The sequence below is a fragment of the Vicia villosa genome, linkage group LG3 (assembly GCF_029867415.1).
Source record: "Vicia villosa cultivar HV-30 ecotype Madison, WI linkage group LG3, Vvil1.0, whole genome shotgun sequence".
Taxonomy (NCBI): domain Eukaryota; kingdom Viridiplantae; phylum Streptophyta; class Magnoliopsida; order Fabales; family Fabaceae; genus Vicia; species Vicia villosa.
Window position 1 is genome coordinate 56,482,606 of NC_081182.1, and position 18,622 is coordinate 56,501,227.

Sequence of the window (18,622 nt, forward strand, 5' to 3'; positions counted from 1 at the left end):
TTTGAGACTTCATAGATAAAAATTTATGTATAAAATTTGTTAATACTAGGAGAAATTATGAAAATTACTTTATAAGAAATAATTTTGGCTTTTTTTGATATTATTCATTGATAAATCTTTAAAAATGAAATTAAAAATAAAAATTAATTTAGTATTTAAAAAATAAAAAATAAAAAATAAAAAAAATCTAACGAGTCAGACCAGTCACGGTTTAAAAGTATGAAAAGAACCGGTTTAGAAGTAGGAAAAAACCGATTTGAGAAAAATATTAGTAGAAGGACTAATATGACCCGGTTAAATTTTGTAAGGGATTAAGTTGGGTCAATTTTTTTGTGAGGGACTAATTTGACTCGTGTAATATTTGTGAAGGACCAAAATGGATCTTCACTCATTATTCAAAGATGCATCTACAAATGCATTATACAAGAAGTGTTTTTGGAGATGCATTTTCAAAAACATCTTTTATGCATTTTAAAGGTATTTCGAAAATGCATCTTCGAAATCATCTCTGACAATGATTTTTATTTATTTATAGAAATTCATCAAAATTTTGATACGGAATTAGATTAAAATGTTAATAAAAACATGAATGGAATAAAAATTAATGTTAAACAATGATAACCATAGACGATAATAAGCAATATCAAACAATAATAAACAATAAACATACAATGTTGTTTTGAAAATAGTAAAATATTATACATAAATTGTTTTGCAATAAAAAAAGTATAGCCTACTGCGTATGCCGAATGCTGACCCCATGACCTCTCCATGATGGCCACCGCCCTTGCTAACCACTCTCTCCATAATGGCCACCGTCTCTCTCAATGATCCATAAGTCCAAAGCATCATGCCCAGTCGCTTGCATCCGCAGAAAGATCGACAAGACATCAGTGACATGATCATCTTTGGCACGTTGGCTCTCCAAAATCTCCTCATGAGCTGGTCTAGGAGGACGTCCAAGAGCATTCAGTGTCATGATAAGGTGTGGAATTGTGTAGAACCATGTCATGTATCCCTCTACACAATGTCAACTGCTGGATGTCTGCATCCAATAGTCCTGTGACACCGATGCTCCAAATTCTCAAAGATGCATCTTCGAAAACACTTCTAAAAAATGAATTGTGGTGCATTCAGAGGTACATTTCCAAATTCGAAAGACAAAAAAGAAATTACGCCAGAGGTCCCTAAAAAGGTATAGAGACGGAAAAAGAAATTTCCTTTCACCGATGAATGTGCTTTTTATTCCCATTTTTCTTCTATTAATAATTTTTTAAATATTAATAGTGCTAACGAAACACTTGAACTCAAGTTGTAAACAAATTTCTGCTAAGGAACGAAAGTTCACGATTTAAGATTATTAGTGCTCAATTTCCTAAGAATCTTAAAAAAATTCTTTAAATTTTGATTATTATTATACATAAACATAAAATACTTTTAAACTATTTAATATTTTTATTTATAATATTGTTCAAAATATTTTAAAATTTTTAAATGAAAATGATTTAAATAGGTTTTAAAAAAATATTGAAACAATTTTTTGAATATTAAAATTATAAAAAAAATTAAAACTTGTAGTTATTTTTAAGATATATTTTGAAAATTATGTGACTTTGATTATGTTAAAAAACTTAATAATTAATATTTAATCTATTGAATATTAAAATTACTCTATCAATTTATAAAAAATAAATATTAAATAATTTTGCTATTTAAAAAAAAAATCTCTAAATCATTTTTTAAAAATAGAAACAAACTTTTTTTTTTAAATTATAAATCTCTAAATAGAAAAAAGACTTTTGAAAAAGCAAAAGTTGGTCAATCATAATAACCATAGAGAAAAGAGGTGATGCCCTGGCAGGGTAAATTTTTTTTACACTTTCAATCAATTACGACTTTATTAAGCGGCAACTCATATTTTAAATTTTAAATTACTGATATGATGTGGCAGAATAAAATAATTTTATTGAATGACAAAGTAAATTTTTTTTACACCGTGCACTACCTTTTAACTAATCACTATATCAATAATAATGCTTAACTTTTTTTTTATGCAAAATAACTTATATTTTTAAACGAAAACATACAATGCTTAACTTTAATCATATTTATTAAAAAATCATACATTATCATGTCTATATTTAATTGTAATCACTCGAGTTCGACTTAATGACTAAACATCTAAGATCTCTCAAATCTTTTTTTTGAAAGTTGGTACATTTTCATAACTAATTAAGGAATCATAATCATTATTAATTTACTAGTATTAAAGAAAAAAAACTACTTTATAAATCAGAAGAGACCATCACCCTTTCATGTCTCTTTTGGGTAAAATCTCTTTTATTTTATTTTTCTATTTAAAATAATATGTTGATAAATATAATATATGTGTTTGTTGTCGGAATGTCTATGTTTGTTAGACGCGTATTTAATTGATTTTTAATGTATTTATATATATATATATATATATATATATATATATATATATATATATATATATATATATATATATATATATATATATATATATATATATATAAATAATATTTTTTAAAAAAAAATTATTTATATAAATGATTATTATAGATTTTGACAATGACTAAAAAGGTCGGAAGTTGGCTCATCATAAAGATTGTGGTTTCAATTTTCGTTGCTAATATGAAGACTTTTTTGACAGTTAGTCTCTAAACATATTTCTAAACGTTTGCTGAGTCTTAAGGTCTGCTCTGACTCCGATGAATTTTAAAGTCCAACACACCAAAACTTTTAAAATAAAGATCTTTTTAGTGTGAGAGAGAGAGAGAGGTGTGAAGCAAATTGTTTGAAATTGTGATACTTTTAAAAGCATATGTCATGACATAATTAATTTGGTTTTTTTAAAAGACTTCATGAGATTTTGTTAGAATTTTATTCAAAAGTGAAGTTAACTAAAGGTTCTAACTGCACGTTTATAATATTAATTCATAATATTAGAGTGATAGTTTAGAATAGATGCTAGTCAGCTTTTAGACTGACAGCTGGCAGTTACCCTTTGCAGTAACCTGCTATTGTAAGTCCCAACTTGTAGCTATATAAACAAGTTGTGAACTCTTTGTGTAACTAACTTTTCATAAACAGGATTCAGTTACATTGAAATGAAAGTTCAACTGTTTTCAGTTTCTATTATGGTATCAGTTTAGCTTCTCCGATCCATGGACTCACCACCGGGATCCCCTTCTTCCGCTCATATTACGTCCACTGCAACGTCGTCTGCGGCGGTGATGGACGAATCTCGCCGTCTCCAGTTCGCGTTGAAGATCCCGTACAAGCTTGATGAAAAGAATTTTCACCTATGGCGTCAACAAGTTGAGCCATACATCAACGCACACAACCTCACAAATCTCGTTGTCGTGGTTGCAATCGACGTTTTTGAGCGAAATCATGTCTCGCGTTCTTGGATGTGTTCATTCACATCAACTTTGGGATCGTTTGTTCAATTACTTCCAAAAACAGACTCGCGCGCGTGCAAGACAACTTCGCGTTGAACTACGTATTGCTATTCTTGATTCGCAGTCAATTTCTGATTATCTGTTGCAAATCCGTACGATTGTTGATGTGCTAGCCTCGATTGGTGATCCTATTCCAGCTTCACATCACATTAACGTTATCCTTGAAGGCTTACCGAGTGATTATGCTTCAGTTGTTTTTGTTGTAGAGAGTAAGTTTGGAGATATGGACTTAGATGAAGTTTAGATTCTTCTCATTGCTCATGAACTAAGGTTAAACAAATTCAAGAAACAACCAGTTCCTGACTTGGCTTCTTTGAATCTTACTCAAGCCACGTCTCAACCTCCATCATCTGATACTCTTCCAGCTAGCACCACAGAACCTCCTCCTTCTGTTCCTGCCTCATCTAATCCTGAACCTGATTACTCTACATTCAAAGGAGGAAGGTCTAATAGAGGTGGTAGAGGTAGAGGTGGAAGAACCTCTGGAATTCAGTGTCAGGTATGCTCCAAAGTTGGTCACTCTGCCTTGAATTATTGGCACAGGTTTAATTAACAGTTTCAACCTCAAATAGCTTATGCTAGCACTTCCTATGCACCTGCTCAGTGGAATACACCTCAAGTTGCTTTTGCTCAACTTCCTGCTAATGTGTGGACCAGGCCTACTGCTACTCCTCAAGCTAGACCTGCTATCACATTGACTCCTAACACATTCATTGCCAATGCTGCTCCTGCACAGCCTGTTGCCACATGGTATCCTGATTCAGGTGCCTCTTTTCATGTCACAAATGATGCTAACAATCTTCAACAGCACACTCCCTTTGAGGGACATGACCAAATCTTTATAGGAAATGGTCAAGGTCTGACTATTAATTCAGCTGGCTCTAGTCAGTTTCTTTCTACCTGTCAACCTCACACACCTCTCACACTTAAAAATCTCCTACATGTTCCCTCAATTACCAAAAATCTCATTAGTGTTAGTCAATTCTGTAAAGATAATCAAGTCTATTTTCTTTTCACTGCTGATACTTGTCTTGTGAAATCACAGGTGTCTAATGCTGTTCTTCTGGTTGGTAGAGTTGGCTCTGATGGTCTCTATGAGTTTCCTCCTCTTGCTGTCTCCAGGCCTACTAAGTCCTTAGTCAGTTCCAATAAAGTCATACCTAGTGTTCAGGCTACTACTATTTCCCCTTCCCTGTCCAATGTATGGCATCTAAGACTAGGCCATCCTAATGCTAATACTTTGAAACTTGTATTACAAACTTGTAATCTCTCTTATCCTAATAAAATTCTTGATGCTTTTTGTTCTGCTTGTTGTGTTGGTAAAGCTCATAGGTTACATTCACCTCTTTCACATACAACTTACAACACTCCTCTTGAGCTTGTGTATTGCTGAAATCCAAACCTAAAGCTCTCAATGTCTTTAAACAATTTAAGACTTTAGTAGAATTGGTCATCTTATCAAGGGTGTCCAGTCTGATTGGGGTGGAGAATTCAGACCTTTCTCCAAATTTCTGGCAGACTTAGGCATTCAACATAGAATTATCCGCCCTCATACACACCACCAAAATGGTGTAGTAAAGAGGAAACACAGGCACATTGTGGACATGGGACTTACCCTGTTAAGTCATGCTGCCTTACACTTAACCTACTAGGATTTTGCCTTCTCCACAACTGTCTACCTTATCAATAGACTTCCCTCTTCTTCTGTCCAGTTTCAAGTTCCCTATACCCTTTTATTTAAGACTGTACCTGACTACAAGTTTCTGAAAGTTTTTGGCTGTGCTTGCTTTCCTTTGTTGAGGCCTTATAATGCTCACAAACTTGAATTCAGATCTCATGAATGTTTCTTTTTGGGTTATTCCACCTCTCACAAGGGCTATAGGTGCCTTTCTCCTTCTGGCAGAATGTACATCTCCAAAGATGTACTCTTCAATGAGTCTAGATTTCCTTTTTTAGAGTTGTTTTCCAAGTCAGTTGTTTCCAATTCCCATCCCTCCACCAAGTCTTCCAGTGTGTCTCCCTTACAGTCTCTCTTCCCTATTCCCTCTTCTCAACAGCCTTCCAATTTGCCTATGCCTGTTCCTCTCATAGCTGTACCCTTTTCCTCTGCTTCTTCAAGTCCAGTTACCACTTCTCCTGCTTCTACATCCTTTAGTCTGTCTAATAGTCTGGTTTCCCTTGCTACTACAGTCAATGAAGGTTCCTCCACTTCTCAATCTCTATCTCACTCCACTACCTCTGCAGGTCCATCCAATGCACTCCATGAGAGTTGTAACACCCGTATAATTTTAATATTAATTTAATTGGAATATTGAATTAATAATTAGAATTATTAAGGATTTTGTGAAAATAATGGAAAAATAATGGTTTATAGCATTTGGGCCATGTGAGAAAATAGTAAAAGAAGGGGGTGTGATATAGTAAAGCTTTTACTAACTTATTATTATTTTCATAAAAATAATTGGGATTGGAAAATAAAGAAAGAACATGAAAGACTGAAGGTTTTGGGAACACGAAGAACGTGAAGGAGAACTGAAGAGGAAGAGACCAAAAATCAAGAATTTGGCTAAGGTAAGGGGGGACTCTCCATTTAATCTCTATTATCGTATTGTGAATAATAGTATGGATTAGGAGTATTGTTTGGATTCAATAGATTCTATATTCTGGATTTATATTTTGTGTTCATCATGTGGATTAGAATTTGGACATGTTAATCCCTAATAATTGATTAGATTTAGGTTGTGATGAGTAAAATCATTGTAGAATCATAAACTGTTGATGTTGGGTGAATTCTATGTTGTTTAGAATGTGAAATTTCTGGTTTTGAGACCCAAATCGCAGGCTGTACAGATGAATTCGCGAGGAAGACGAATGGGTAAGTTGCATATTTTTGGTAACTGCTGCCCGATCGCGTACGATACGCGTATGGTACGCGTATGGAGGGGGTGATACGCGTATGATACACTCCCCATGTGTGCATAAGGTTGCACTTTCTGTTCATACGCGTATGGTACCTGGTTGATACGTGTATGCTTTGATGTTACGCGTATGGGTGTGTTTTGTGTGGATGAATGAATCTGCTCATACGCGTATGGTGTCAGTCTAGTACGCGTATGGCATGTTGGTACGCGTATGCGTATGTTTTGTGTGAAAAACAGGTTATGCTCATACGCGTATGATACGCGTATGGTGCGTGTTTTGTGAGACTTTGGCCCTGTGGGTACGCGTATGGCCAGTGTGACCTGCAGATTTTGCTGTTTTGTGATTTTAAAAGTTTAACGACGTGTAACTTTTGAAACTAATGAATCTGTATGAGTTATTGTTATATGATTTTCTTGAATGATGCTAATATACATATGTATGAACATACTTGTTAATGATGATGATAATGAATGATGATGAATGAGTATAAGATGATGCTACTCATAGTATGATGATGATGATAGTATGTTGTATATATGTTTGCATGCATTCATAGTCATTTGATGAGGGCTGAATTCTAATGATGAGAAGATTCAGTGAAGGGCAAGGTTCCCACTTTGTGGAATCTGTGTTGGCAGGGCCGTATCTGGACGATGATAAATCGGTCGGTGGGTTTTCCCATTGATGATGTTTGTACCACATGCATAGTGTCAGTCCCATACATATGCATAATTTTATAACATGATGTATATATGTTATGTGATGACTTGATGTTTGTGGATGTGTGACGATGATGTGTCTGAATAAGAAACAATTGGGTGAATGATATAACTATGATATATTGTTATTTATGATGCAATAACATTGGTTAACTGTGATGAGACTCACCCTTACTTGTTGTCATTTTCAGATTGAGGATAGCGGCGCAACTTGGTGAGGATTAGCTCATAAGTCGGTTTAGTTGTTGTGTCGGTGTCATGCTCTGATAGATGTAACACTGGGAACGCGATGTTTCGAGTTTCGATTATAACTCTGTTTGTTTATTTTGTTTGAAGTCTGATACATTAATGATGTAATGTTGACTTGATGATTCAATTCCGCTGTGTAAACATGATTTTTATCTAATGAGTTATAATTCAGATGTTTCAGTGAATGCATGACATATGCCGAACGTGTGTTTTCTTTTATTTATGAATTGTGGCACCTCTTTACATGTTACTCTGATTAATATTTGTTTAATTGCCGCGGGGTGTTACAAGAGTGTCTCCACTTCCTCGACCATACCCTCTAATGCTGTTCCTGTTGCTCAAATACCTACAAATCATCACCAAATGATCACTAGAGCCAAATCTGGTTTTGCTCAACCAAGACTGTAACCTGCTTTACCGTTAACTCAGTCTTAGCCCAAGATTGTCAAGCAAGCTCTTACAGATGACAGATGGAGAGCTGCTATGCAGGCTGAGTTTGATGCCTTGTGTAAGAATCAAACCTGGTCCATTGTCCCTCTTCCACCAAACAGACAATCCATTGGTTGTAAGTGGGTGTTCCGTGTCAAAGAGAATCCTGATGGCACTGTGAATAGGTACAAGGCCAGGCTTGTTGCCAAGGGTTTTCATCAGAAACAGGGATTTGATTACAATGAGACATTCTCTCCTGTTGTTAAACCCATTACCATTAGACTTATTCTAACTGTTGCTCTCTCTAAAAAATGGTCCATTCAGCAGTTAGATGTCAACAATGCATTCCTCAATGGGTTACTCACTAAGGAGGTATATATGGAGCAGCCTCCTGTCTTTGCTTCCACTGATTCCTCACTTGTATGCAGGTTACACAAGGCTCTATATGGCTTGAAACAGGCCCCTATGTAATGGTTTGAAAGGCTTCAGCAGGCTCTAGTTCATCTTCATTTCAAACCTAGCAAATGTGACCCTTCTCTTTTTATTTACTCCTCCAATGGGCACATCATCTATCTCTTGGTGTATGTTGATGATATTATCATCACTGGTAGTAACCCAGGTTTACTGCAGCAGGTAATTGCCAAACTCAACACTGCTTTTTCTCTTAAGCATCTTGGTGCTCTAGACTACTTCTTGGGCATAGAGGTCAAAGCTGCCTCCAATGGCTCTATGTTACTCACACAGTCTAAATACATTAGAGATCTACTGCACAGAACCAAGATGTCTGATTGCAGTCCTGTCAACTCTCCTATGCAGTCCTCTTGTAAGCTTACCAAGACTGGTTCTCCTGCTCTCTCTGATTCTTTCATGTACAAATCTGTGGTAGGAGCTCTTCAATATGCTACCATTACCAGGCCTGATATTTCTTTTTCTGTTAATAAAGTGTGTCAATTCATGTCTCACCCTTTTGAGGCTCATTGGGTTGCAGTAAAGAGAATTCTCAGATACCTTAAGGGCACACAATCTCATGGTCTACATCTGTCTCCTTTGTCCTCAAGTAAGCTGCCCACTGTCAAGTTGTTTTATGATGCTAACTGGGCATCAGATCCAGATGACAGAAGGAGTACATCTGGAGCTGCTATTTACTTTGGTGCTAACTTGGTTTCTTGGTGGTCAAAGAAGCAGCCAGTTGTGGCTAGATCCAGCACAGAAGCAGAGTACATGAGTTTGGCTCAAGCTACTGCAGACTTACTCTGGCTTCAAACCTTGTTCCATGAACTTGGCATTCCTACTCAGCAGCCTCTTGTGCTCTTTGACAATCAGTCTGCTGTTATGTTAGCCCATAATCCCATTCTGCACTCTCGTACCAAGCACATGGAAATTGATCTCTTTTTTGTCTAGGAGAAAGTTATAGCTAAGACTATCACTGTTGCTCACATCCCAGGAGTGGACCAAATAGCTGATGCTCTCACTAAACCTCTTCCTTCCTCTAAATTTCTGGAATTTAGCCACAAAGTCAGGGTTGCTAGCTCCTCATGAGTTTGTGGGGGGGGGGGGTATTAGAGTGATAGTTTAGAATAGATGCTAGTCAGCTTTTAGACTGACAGCTGGCAGTTACCCTTTGCAGTAACCTGCTATTGTAAGTCACAACTTGTAGCTATATAAACAAGTTGTGAACTCTTTGTGTAACTAACTTTTCATTGACAAAATTAGTTACATTGAAATGAAAGTTCAACTGTTTTCAGTTTCTATTACATAAAGTAGCTAGTCCTCAAAGAGAGAATGGTTATAGGTCAATCTCTTTATACAGATGTATGTTTAAAGTTTTGGCTACTATTTTGAGGAAAAAGTTAAAATCAATGGTTGATATGGTGATTGATGAGTCTCAATCAACTTATGTGATGGGAAAACAAATTTCACATGGTATATTTGTGCCAATTGAGGTTTAGGATGATCTAAAATAATAGAAAAATTAATTGATTATGTTTAAACTTGATTTCAAAAAGGCATATGATTCAGTTGAGTGAGAATATTTGAATACAACGACAGTCAAAATGAGGTTTTAGTTAAATGGAGAAAATAGATCATTGAATGCATAACTCTACTTCAACACGAGGCATAGTCAATGTCATTCCTACATATGATGAGTTCATGTTGGAGACGAGTTTGTGTCAAATAGACTATTTATCTTCGTTTTTGTTCTTGAATGCATTTGAAGACCTGGATTTTTTGTTGAAGACATCAATGATGTTGGTTTGTACAAGGGGTAATACGTTGTCAAGGAGTTGGATTAGAGCTCATGTTCCAGTTTCACATTGCAATTGGCATAAGATACTTTATTAATTAGTGGTAAATGTTAAGAAACTATTAGAGTTATGAAGATAAATAAAATTCTTTTTGAACTTAGTTAAAGAGAAAATCAATTTTCACAAAATATTATGGTTGGTGTTAATGTGAATCAATCATGGTTGGCAAACACAACTCATGCTCTTAACTGCAAAGTTAGCCAAATTCCTTTATTAATTTAGGTCTTACTATAGAAGCTAATCCTCAACTTCTTTCTTTTTGACACTATTTAGAGAATCAAATTGAAGCTAATCCTCAAATATGTCTTATCTTTACAAGCGATGTATTTTCTTTCATTCTTCAAGGTTAACTCAGTTGTTATTTTCTCTTTTAAATGTTTATTTAGACATTTCCTTTGCAGGGGGTGAAAGTTAGGTTGATAGAAAAATTCATTAGATTAAATGAGAGAAGGTTTGTCTCGATTAGAAAGATGAAGGTGTGGGGGTTCGAAGAGTAAGAGAGTTTAACTGATATTTGTTTGAGAAATAGTAGTGGAGGATGCTTAAGGATCAAAAGAGGTCATGGTGTAAAGTTTTAGATGAAAATATGGGATATAAGATGATAGAATTTCGAGTATGAGAAAGAAGTTTTAGGGTATTGGAAGGATTTGCTTAGTATTAGAGATGTATGTTCAACTACTATTAAATAGTTAGGCGTCTACGATGTTCTTCTTAATAACATGTGACATCACACACACCAATTTTATAGAGCTAGTTTATTTCATAAAAAGACTAGTTAATTCATTCATGTTACTTGGTTGTATGCAGTTAGTGTATGTGGAAGTATGTGATAATAGGAGGCATCGAAAGACATATGTCTACGGTCTAGCAAACATCAAACTTAGGTTAAGTCATGTTTTTTTTTTTAAAATTGAGAAGACTTAGACTTTTTAAAAGTCTATTTAATGCCCTATTTTTTTTTCTTTTTAGACATATCAGACTAATCTATTTAAATAAATATGAATAATATTTTTGTATTATTACTATTATTATTATACTAAATTTTATATTAATTTATAAATTTGTTAAACTTTTTGATAATTTATACTTATTAACTTATATTAATTTTCTTTTGCATATTTAAAATTATTATTGTAATTATATAAATTAATTTTTTTAAAGTTTCCTTAAATATAAAAATAAAGCTTAATTTCATTAATTTATGAATTCACATTGATCAACCAACTTATTAAATTTGTTTTTATGAAATATTTTATACAATTGAGATATTTGATTTAATCCGATTTTGTCATGTAGTTCAGCAAGTGACCCAATTCACTAATATATCAGTGATCTAACACTTTACCGCTTTATTGATTGGTCCAATTTTTAAAATATTGCTTATTAAATTATGCTTAATGTAATTTTATTTAGTTGGTTGTTTGTTAAATGTTTATTTATCCTGAAAATTTAAATTTTCAGTGATTATTATTAATTTAATCAACTTATTCAAAAAAAAGCAATAAACACAAATTATAAAATTAAATTATTATTTTTTATTAATTAATATTAATATTTAAATAATTTTATTAAACCAATGTGCGAGGTCAGATGCATTTATTAGACTATTAAACAACAAAAAAATATTTAAATAATCTAATACTTCTATAATTTATTCATTTATTATCTTATCTGTTTTTGCATTAATTACCTAAATAAACATTTTTTATTTTATTTTATTTATGTATATCCATTAAACCACTGATATATACTAGTGGCGGATTTTATACTGCATATATGAATTTTTCCATCCCTAATAACAAGAATACATCTATTCAATAAAAAGTAGTCAAAATAATCGTAATTGAGATATTATACCAGAAAAACACACACAAAATAACAATTATGACAAAAAAATAAAAAGAAAAAGAAAAAAGAGTAGTAATAATAATTATTAAAAAAGAAAAGCAAACGGGTAATCTGCAGAACATTCTTCACCTCCATTCTTACTTTTCTCTCTCTCATTTCAACCCAAACACCAAACAAACATTATTATCACCTTTTCTTCATTTTTTTTGAATTCGCAATTTCCAAACCCTAACGTTACTCTCTTCGTCTTTCTGATCTCAATCAATCCCTAAATCAATTCAATCCAACATCACCATGCCTATAATCACACAACTCCAAAGGGTTTTTCTTTTTCCTTAACCATCATCACCATCACCATCATCATCATCATCATCATCACCATCTTCGTATCAGGTTTCGTTGTTTTTCAGATTCCGAAAAAGTGTTCATTCTGTTTGATGAATTATGTTCAAAAAGGTTTTCAGTAAAATCCCTAAAAAGTCCTCAAAAGGTTCTGACAATCGTGACCAAGGTGGAAACTCAAGAACCCATGCTGTTTCAGCATCAAAAAACACTGATAATGTTACCTCATCAGGTAGTAGCAAAACCGGTAATTCTTCTTCTTCTTCTTCCTCTTCCTTAGGACAAGGTCAGTATCATAATAATCATGGCAATAATCATGCTAATAATCATGGTAATAAATCTTCGTTACCTATAAACGAGAATTCCAATGGTAATTTCAATTCCTATGAAGCATTGCCGGCTTTTAGAGATGTTCACAATTCCGAGAAACCGAGTTTGTTTATAAAGAAGCTTAGGATGTGTAGTGTTGTTTTTGACTTCACTGACCCTACTAAACACCTCAAAGAGAAAGAGGTTAAGAGACTGACTTTGGTGGAGCTTGTTGATTATGTGTCGTCTGTTAATGCGAAGTTTACTGAGAATGTTATGCAAGAGGTTGTGAAGATGGTTTCTGTAAATATATTCAGAACGCTTAGTCCTCAGCCGCGCGAGAATAAGCTTATTGATGGGGTTGAATTGGAGGAGGAGGAGCCTTCGATGGATCCGTCTTGGCCTCATTTGCAGATTGTGTATGAGCTTTTTCTTAGGTTTGTTGCATCGCCTGAGCTGGATGCGAAGTTGGCTAAGAGGTTTATTGATCAGTCTTTTATTCTGAGGCTGCTTGATTTGTTTGACTCGGAAGATCCTAGAGAGAGGGAGTATTTGAAAATGTCCTTGCATCGTATCTATGGCAAGTTAATGGCGCATCGTCCTTTCATTAGGAAGTCTATCAATAACACCTTTTTGAATTTTGTTTTTGAGACTGAGAAGCATAATGGGATTGCCGAGTTCTTGGAAATTCTAGGGAGTATCATTAATGGCTTTGCTTTGCCTTTGAAAGAAGAGCATAAATTGTTTCTGGTTCGGATATTGATTCCATTGCACAAACCAAAGTGCTTGGCAATGTATCATCAGCAATTGTCTTATTGTGTTACTCAATTTGTGGAGAAAGATTGCAAGCTTGCAGATACGATCATTAGGGGCTTATTGAAGTATTGGCCAATAACAAATAGCTCAAAGGAAGTTATGTTCCTAGGTGAGTTGGAAGAAGTCTTGGAAGCAACACAACCTCCCGAATTCCAGCGATGTATGGTGCTGTTGTTTCGCCGTGTTGCTCATTGTTTGAATAGCCCCCATTTTCAGGTATTAAATTTTCAATGGTTTCCTCATGTTCATTTTCTTTTACGATATATGCACAACTAGTTTAGGAGTACAGTCAGTTTCCAGTAAATATATGTTTTATATGAAGGGTTAATAGGTATTTACACCCCTGTAATGTTAGCGAATTTTATATGAAGGGTTAATCATCCTAGCACGTTTAGCTGCTTTAACTATTGGACTGTTCTTCGTCTGATCTACTTCCTTATTACTTATCATTTGTTCTATAGGTCTTCTCTATCTATATGCCCAAACCACAAAAGATGAGATCCTACTTTCTTCTCAGTTATGGATGTTGTCTCAATTTTCTTTCTAATAATTGTATTTCTGATTCTATTTTTTTTAGTGTAACCACTCATCCAACATAACATTATTATCTTTACGTCATTATATTTGCTTTCTTGTCGGGTCTTCTATTTCATCTAGTTCTACTTGGATCCCATTGTTTCCATTGTTGGGGATCACAAATATATAAAACCAACTACTGTGGAAAATTCCCACCTATGATCATAGGTAAAGAGCACATTTCTGAGTTCTGAAATAATGTATTTGTTGCTTAAAAAAACTTTCAAGATGATGGTGTAAATCACAACAATCTTTGCGAATAGAATTTCCTTGTATCTGTTTTGTTGTGCTAGCTGACGATTCACACCAGGTTAGAAACAAAACCAGGGCGTTCAGTATATATGTATCACCTTAGACATACCTATTTAAAAATACATACCCCCGGTGCTTTCTGACATAGGGTTAGCAAGCTTAGCATTACGAGCCCAGTCCGAGAGATATTACAGCTCGCTCCCCAATGAACAATCATACACAAAATAGTAAGTTCAGTATCTCATATTGACTCATTTCTACATGGTCATGGTTTTACCGTCATACTCTATCGAGAGAGATAAAAATATATCACTGTTGTTGTGTATGCCGAGTTGATCTCATTTAGATCACTCACACTCCTCTACAAGATATCACAGCTTGTTGGCCGCTTGCCTTTTATTCTCGTGTACTTTTTCATATCTTCAATTTAAAATATATTTTATATATTTGTAACACCCTGTTACAAGTGTTGTTTGATAGTATTAAAGCATGCAATTCATATTTAGGAATTGTAGTAATTTCAAATTGAAGGACTACATATGCTATAGTCTCCTTGTGAAGCACTTATGATACTCACATAATGATCTATATAGCATTCATATGGCGAGTCAATCTAGTACAACATTACTCTAATACTTGAACCTATGTGAATATTTGATATCTCATTATCCATGACCCATAAAATATGGTCATCGGTCTACTCACATACTAGTCTAAATGCATTACTGTCGTCCTCTTTAATAGTAGTACTAGGCTAAGGATATTTAAGAATAATGTTCCATCATTCAATATGATCTCACCATCAAATCATGTGCTTGATGTCCTATGATATTGAGTTTACCATTCCAAAGACTTTATCACATTCAAGTAAAACAACAAAATAAATTAAGGGCCTTGGATTATTAATAAAAGCAAGAGACAAATGCAAGTCTAGATGAAACCACATTGACTTCTAGAGCTTACACGTTACACCAACAAACATCACCCTTTTTCTCCCTCACTTTGTATATTGGAACCAGTACTTGCAACGTGCTGTGTTATGTATATGACTATGTTCTCTAATTTCATCTTCTGTATTGGAATATGTTTGTTCTTAAAGTGTTATATAAAAAACTTAGGCATGTAGACAAAAAACCTATAAATAGTTTATATTGATGTGTCTGACAGATCTAGAATCACCTCTACGAAGTTAGTTACGGCTATACATTACGGCCCTTCATGGTTTAGGAAGGTTTATTCTGGTATCTTAAAATGTAAGTCCGTGTCTTGAATGTAATTCATGTGTTGGACTTGGTTCTAGATTTCAGTAAAAGTAAATGAAAATACATCATACATGCCTATCTTTTCCCTAGAGGAATGGAGGGAAGGGATTATTTTAAATTAAAGTTGTTTGGTTTAATTATTTGAAGGGAAGGGGAGGGGAGCAAAATCCCTTCTAAGCCAATTTTAGCTCCTCTCCAAAATGGGGAGATTTGGAGGGAAGATGATATTTGTTTCTTCTTATGACTTAAATACCCTTTGATTTAATGTCACCTTAAATATTACAATGGTAAAAGAAAAGTAATTTTACACTTTGTTTCCATAAAAATCTTTCCGCTTTCCTCATTCAACCAAATATAGAAGACTTAAGACCTCTCCCATCCCATCTGTTAACAAACCATATATGATTATGTTTATGTGAGGCAACACCTGTTAGTTTTTATCTTTTCATTAAGAACGATTACTGACTTTCTGTTCATTACGACTGTGTCAAGAGAATGAGTGCAGCTGTCTGATGATTTTCCCCTTAGAAAATCTATTTATGAATATAAAAAATTAGGCAGACTACATTATTATCATCAGAAGAGGTGAAAGCGACTATGCCTTTTGTTGAATAGTTGCAATATGACTGACTGCCTACAACCTTACATACCTATGGCTATAAGAAACTATTGATGTTCTATGAGTATATGATACTACATTTATATATTGGCATTTGTAGTTAATCTACTCACAAAATTTTGTAAATTTATAATCCACTAGTAAATAGTGTATCTTTGATTTGGCTTTCATATATCAAATTTAGAAGTTAGATTTGTTTTCATTATTACACAGTGCTAATAAGTGGATAGTGGGCTGTCAATATGACGACAGGATTCTGATTAATTAATCCTTATCATACATGATGACAACTATGATCCAACTTATTGAATTTTTAGAGCCTCCAGTCTTCTGTCATTTTCTCATCTGTAAAATATTTTTGTCTAAACAACAAATAGTTTCATTCTTTTAAATAACCCATGTTTAGTTTTTACCATCCCCCAACCCTTCTAAATATAAAGAACGCCCGTGCAGAGATACTAGATTGTGCTAATTTCATTTTAGATGTGTTGCATGATTGGGAATTTTGTTTCATAGCTTTCAACTAATCAAAATATTTTCATCTTTGGAGTGGATAATTTGTGTTGCTTTCTTTATTGAAATGCGCCAAAATTTTGGCGTAAGTGCACTGCATGTTTACTCAATTGCTGATGTAATGCTAAAAAATTATTACATGCATGAATTGAATGATATTGTGTTTTGAGAAAGTTCTAATGTTGGGCTAACAAAAATCTAGCAATAATTTATCTAGTTCAATTTGTCAGTGCCATTGTAACCTATGGAGCTGCAGTTGCAACATATAGTTCTTGTTTTCATAAATCGTCTTTGTTTCAGGTGGCGGAAAGAGCTCTGTTCTTGTGGAATAATGACCATATTGTGAACTTAATCAAGCAAAACTGCAAAGTGATACTTCCCATCATCTTTCCTGCGTTGGAGAAAAATACTAAAACCCATTGGAATCAAGCTGTCCATAGTTTGACTTTAAATGTTCAGAAGATTTTTCAAGATCTTGATCCAGATCTGTATAAAGAATGCTTACAGAAGTTCGAGCAAGACTTGTCAAAAGAAGGTGAAGTGACAGCAGGACGCGAAGCCACGTGGAAACGTTTGGAGGAGGTTGCCGCCAAGAAAGCTGCAGGTAATGAAGCTGTGCTTATTAATAAAACGCTCCCCCGCAAATCGGCTGGTTAGATAGGAATGGAACATGTATTCTGTTATATAGCTTCATTTTTTAATGAACGAATTTTATTTATAGTATTTTTTTTGGCACTTTGATGGGTTGGCCAAGAAAGGCAATTTCTGGAATACATTGATATTCACTTCCTTTAGGAATTGAAGGCTATTTATTAGTAGTAGCAGTTGATAATGTGATATTCTCGACAACGTCCCAAGCTTGACTACATATAGCTTATGCTTTTGTAGCCTGAGTTGAGACTCAGCACATTTGAGAACTTTTGTTTTTAATGCATTTTCAATGAACATTTCGTTGGAAGAGTAATAATAATCCTTAAACATATAGGCCAAAACTGTGGGCTGCAAAGGTTCTTCATATATAAGAACATGAGCATATAAGAAATCTCAGAATATGAGTATTCTAGTTTATTTGAAGATTTATCATTTTTAGTTTCAATGAGGTTGAATTTAAGTTGTTTTCGATAATTTATCAATTTAAATGAATATATTTTTTGTGCAAAGAAAAAGACGATTCAATATATTTATCATTTTTTTTTCATATTCTTTATATATGCAAGTATATATATATGCAAGTAGTTAGAACTTATTGTCAATTTTCTTGCTTTACATCCTCAACACGTTAAAACCTAACTCCTTAAGTTAAGTAAGAAAGAGCAGCCGTAAATATTACGAAGTCAAAATACACACGTTTATAAATATCAAATAAAATGGAAATGGTAATTGGCCAAAATTGCATAGGATCCTATAACTAAATTAAAAGTTGAAAAAAATGTCTTTTTATATTATTTATTTGTTATACTAGTTTTCAATTCTATTTATTTATCTATTACTAATCATGAAGTCAAGTCTTTATAATACCAATTGTCTTTATTTTAGGGGTGATTTATTGCACCCTAGTATTTCTCTGTTTGAATTTCAAAATCCCCTCTTTGCAATGTGCTTCAGTGATTCACTGTGCCATAGTCCTGGTGTTCAACGCCATTTGGTTTGCTCGCAATAGTTTGACTTTTAACTCTAAGATTATCTCGGCTGCCTCCTCCATAGCAGGGATTATTGCTACTTGCTCTTCTACTGGTGGTCAATCTAAAGCTGGCTCCTTTCTTCCCCTTCTGGATTTCTCTGTTCTCAAACAGTTTCGGGTCCGCATTCAGCCTCCGGCTGCCTCTCAAATTGTTGAGGTTATTTGGAAGCCCCCGCCTTGGTCTTGGATCAAGATTAATTGCGATGGTGCCTCTCTTAATAATCATGGTCCTTCAGCTTGTGGCGGTATCTATAGAAATCATGACGGCGATTTCTTGGGTGCTTTTTCTTG

General features: G+C 34.1%; 1 protein-coding gene across 1 annotated transcript; it reads left to right on the plus strand.

Annotated features, from left to right (window-relative positions):
• Positions 1 to 12,044: 12,044 nt before the first annotated feature.
• LOC131661519 (serine/threonine protein phosphatase 2A 57 kDa regulatory subunit B' theta isoform-like) lies at positions 12,045 to 17,600 on the plus strand. The gene is made up of 2 exons (XM_058931091.1): positions 12,045 to 13,644; positions 16,951 to 17,600. The coding sequence occupies exons 1-2, from the start codon at positions 12,406 to 12,408 to the stop codon at positions 17,305 to 17,307; spliced, it is 1,596 nt and encodes a 531-aa protein (XP_058787074.1). The 5' UTR covers positions 12,045 to 12,405; the 3' UTR covers positions 17,308 to 17,600.
• The last annotated feature ends 1,022 nt before the right edge of the window (positions 17,601 to 18,622 follow it).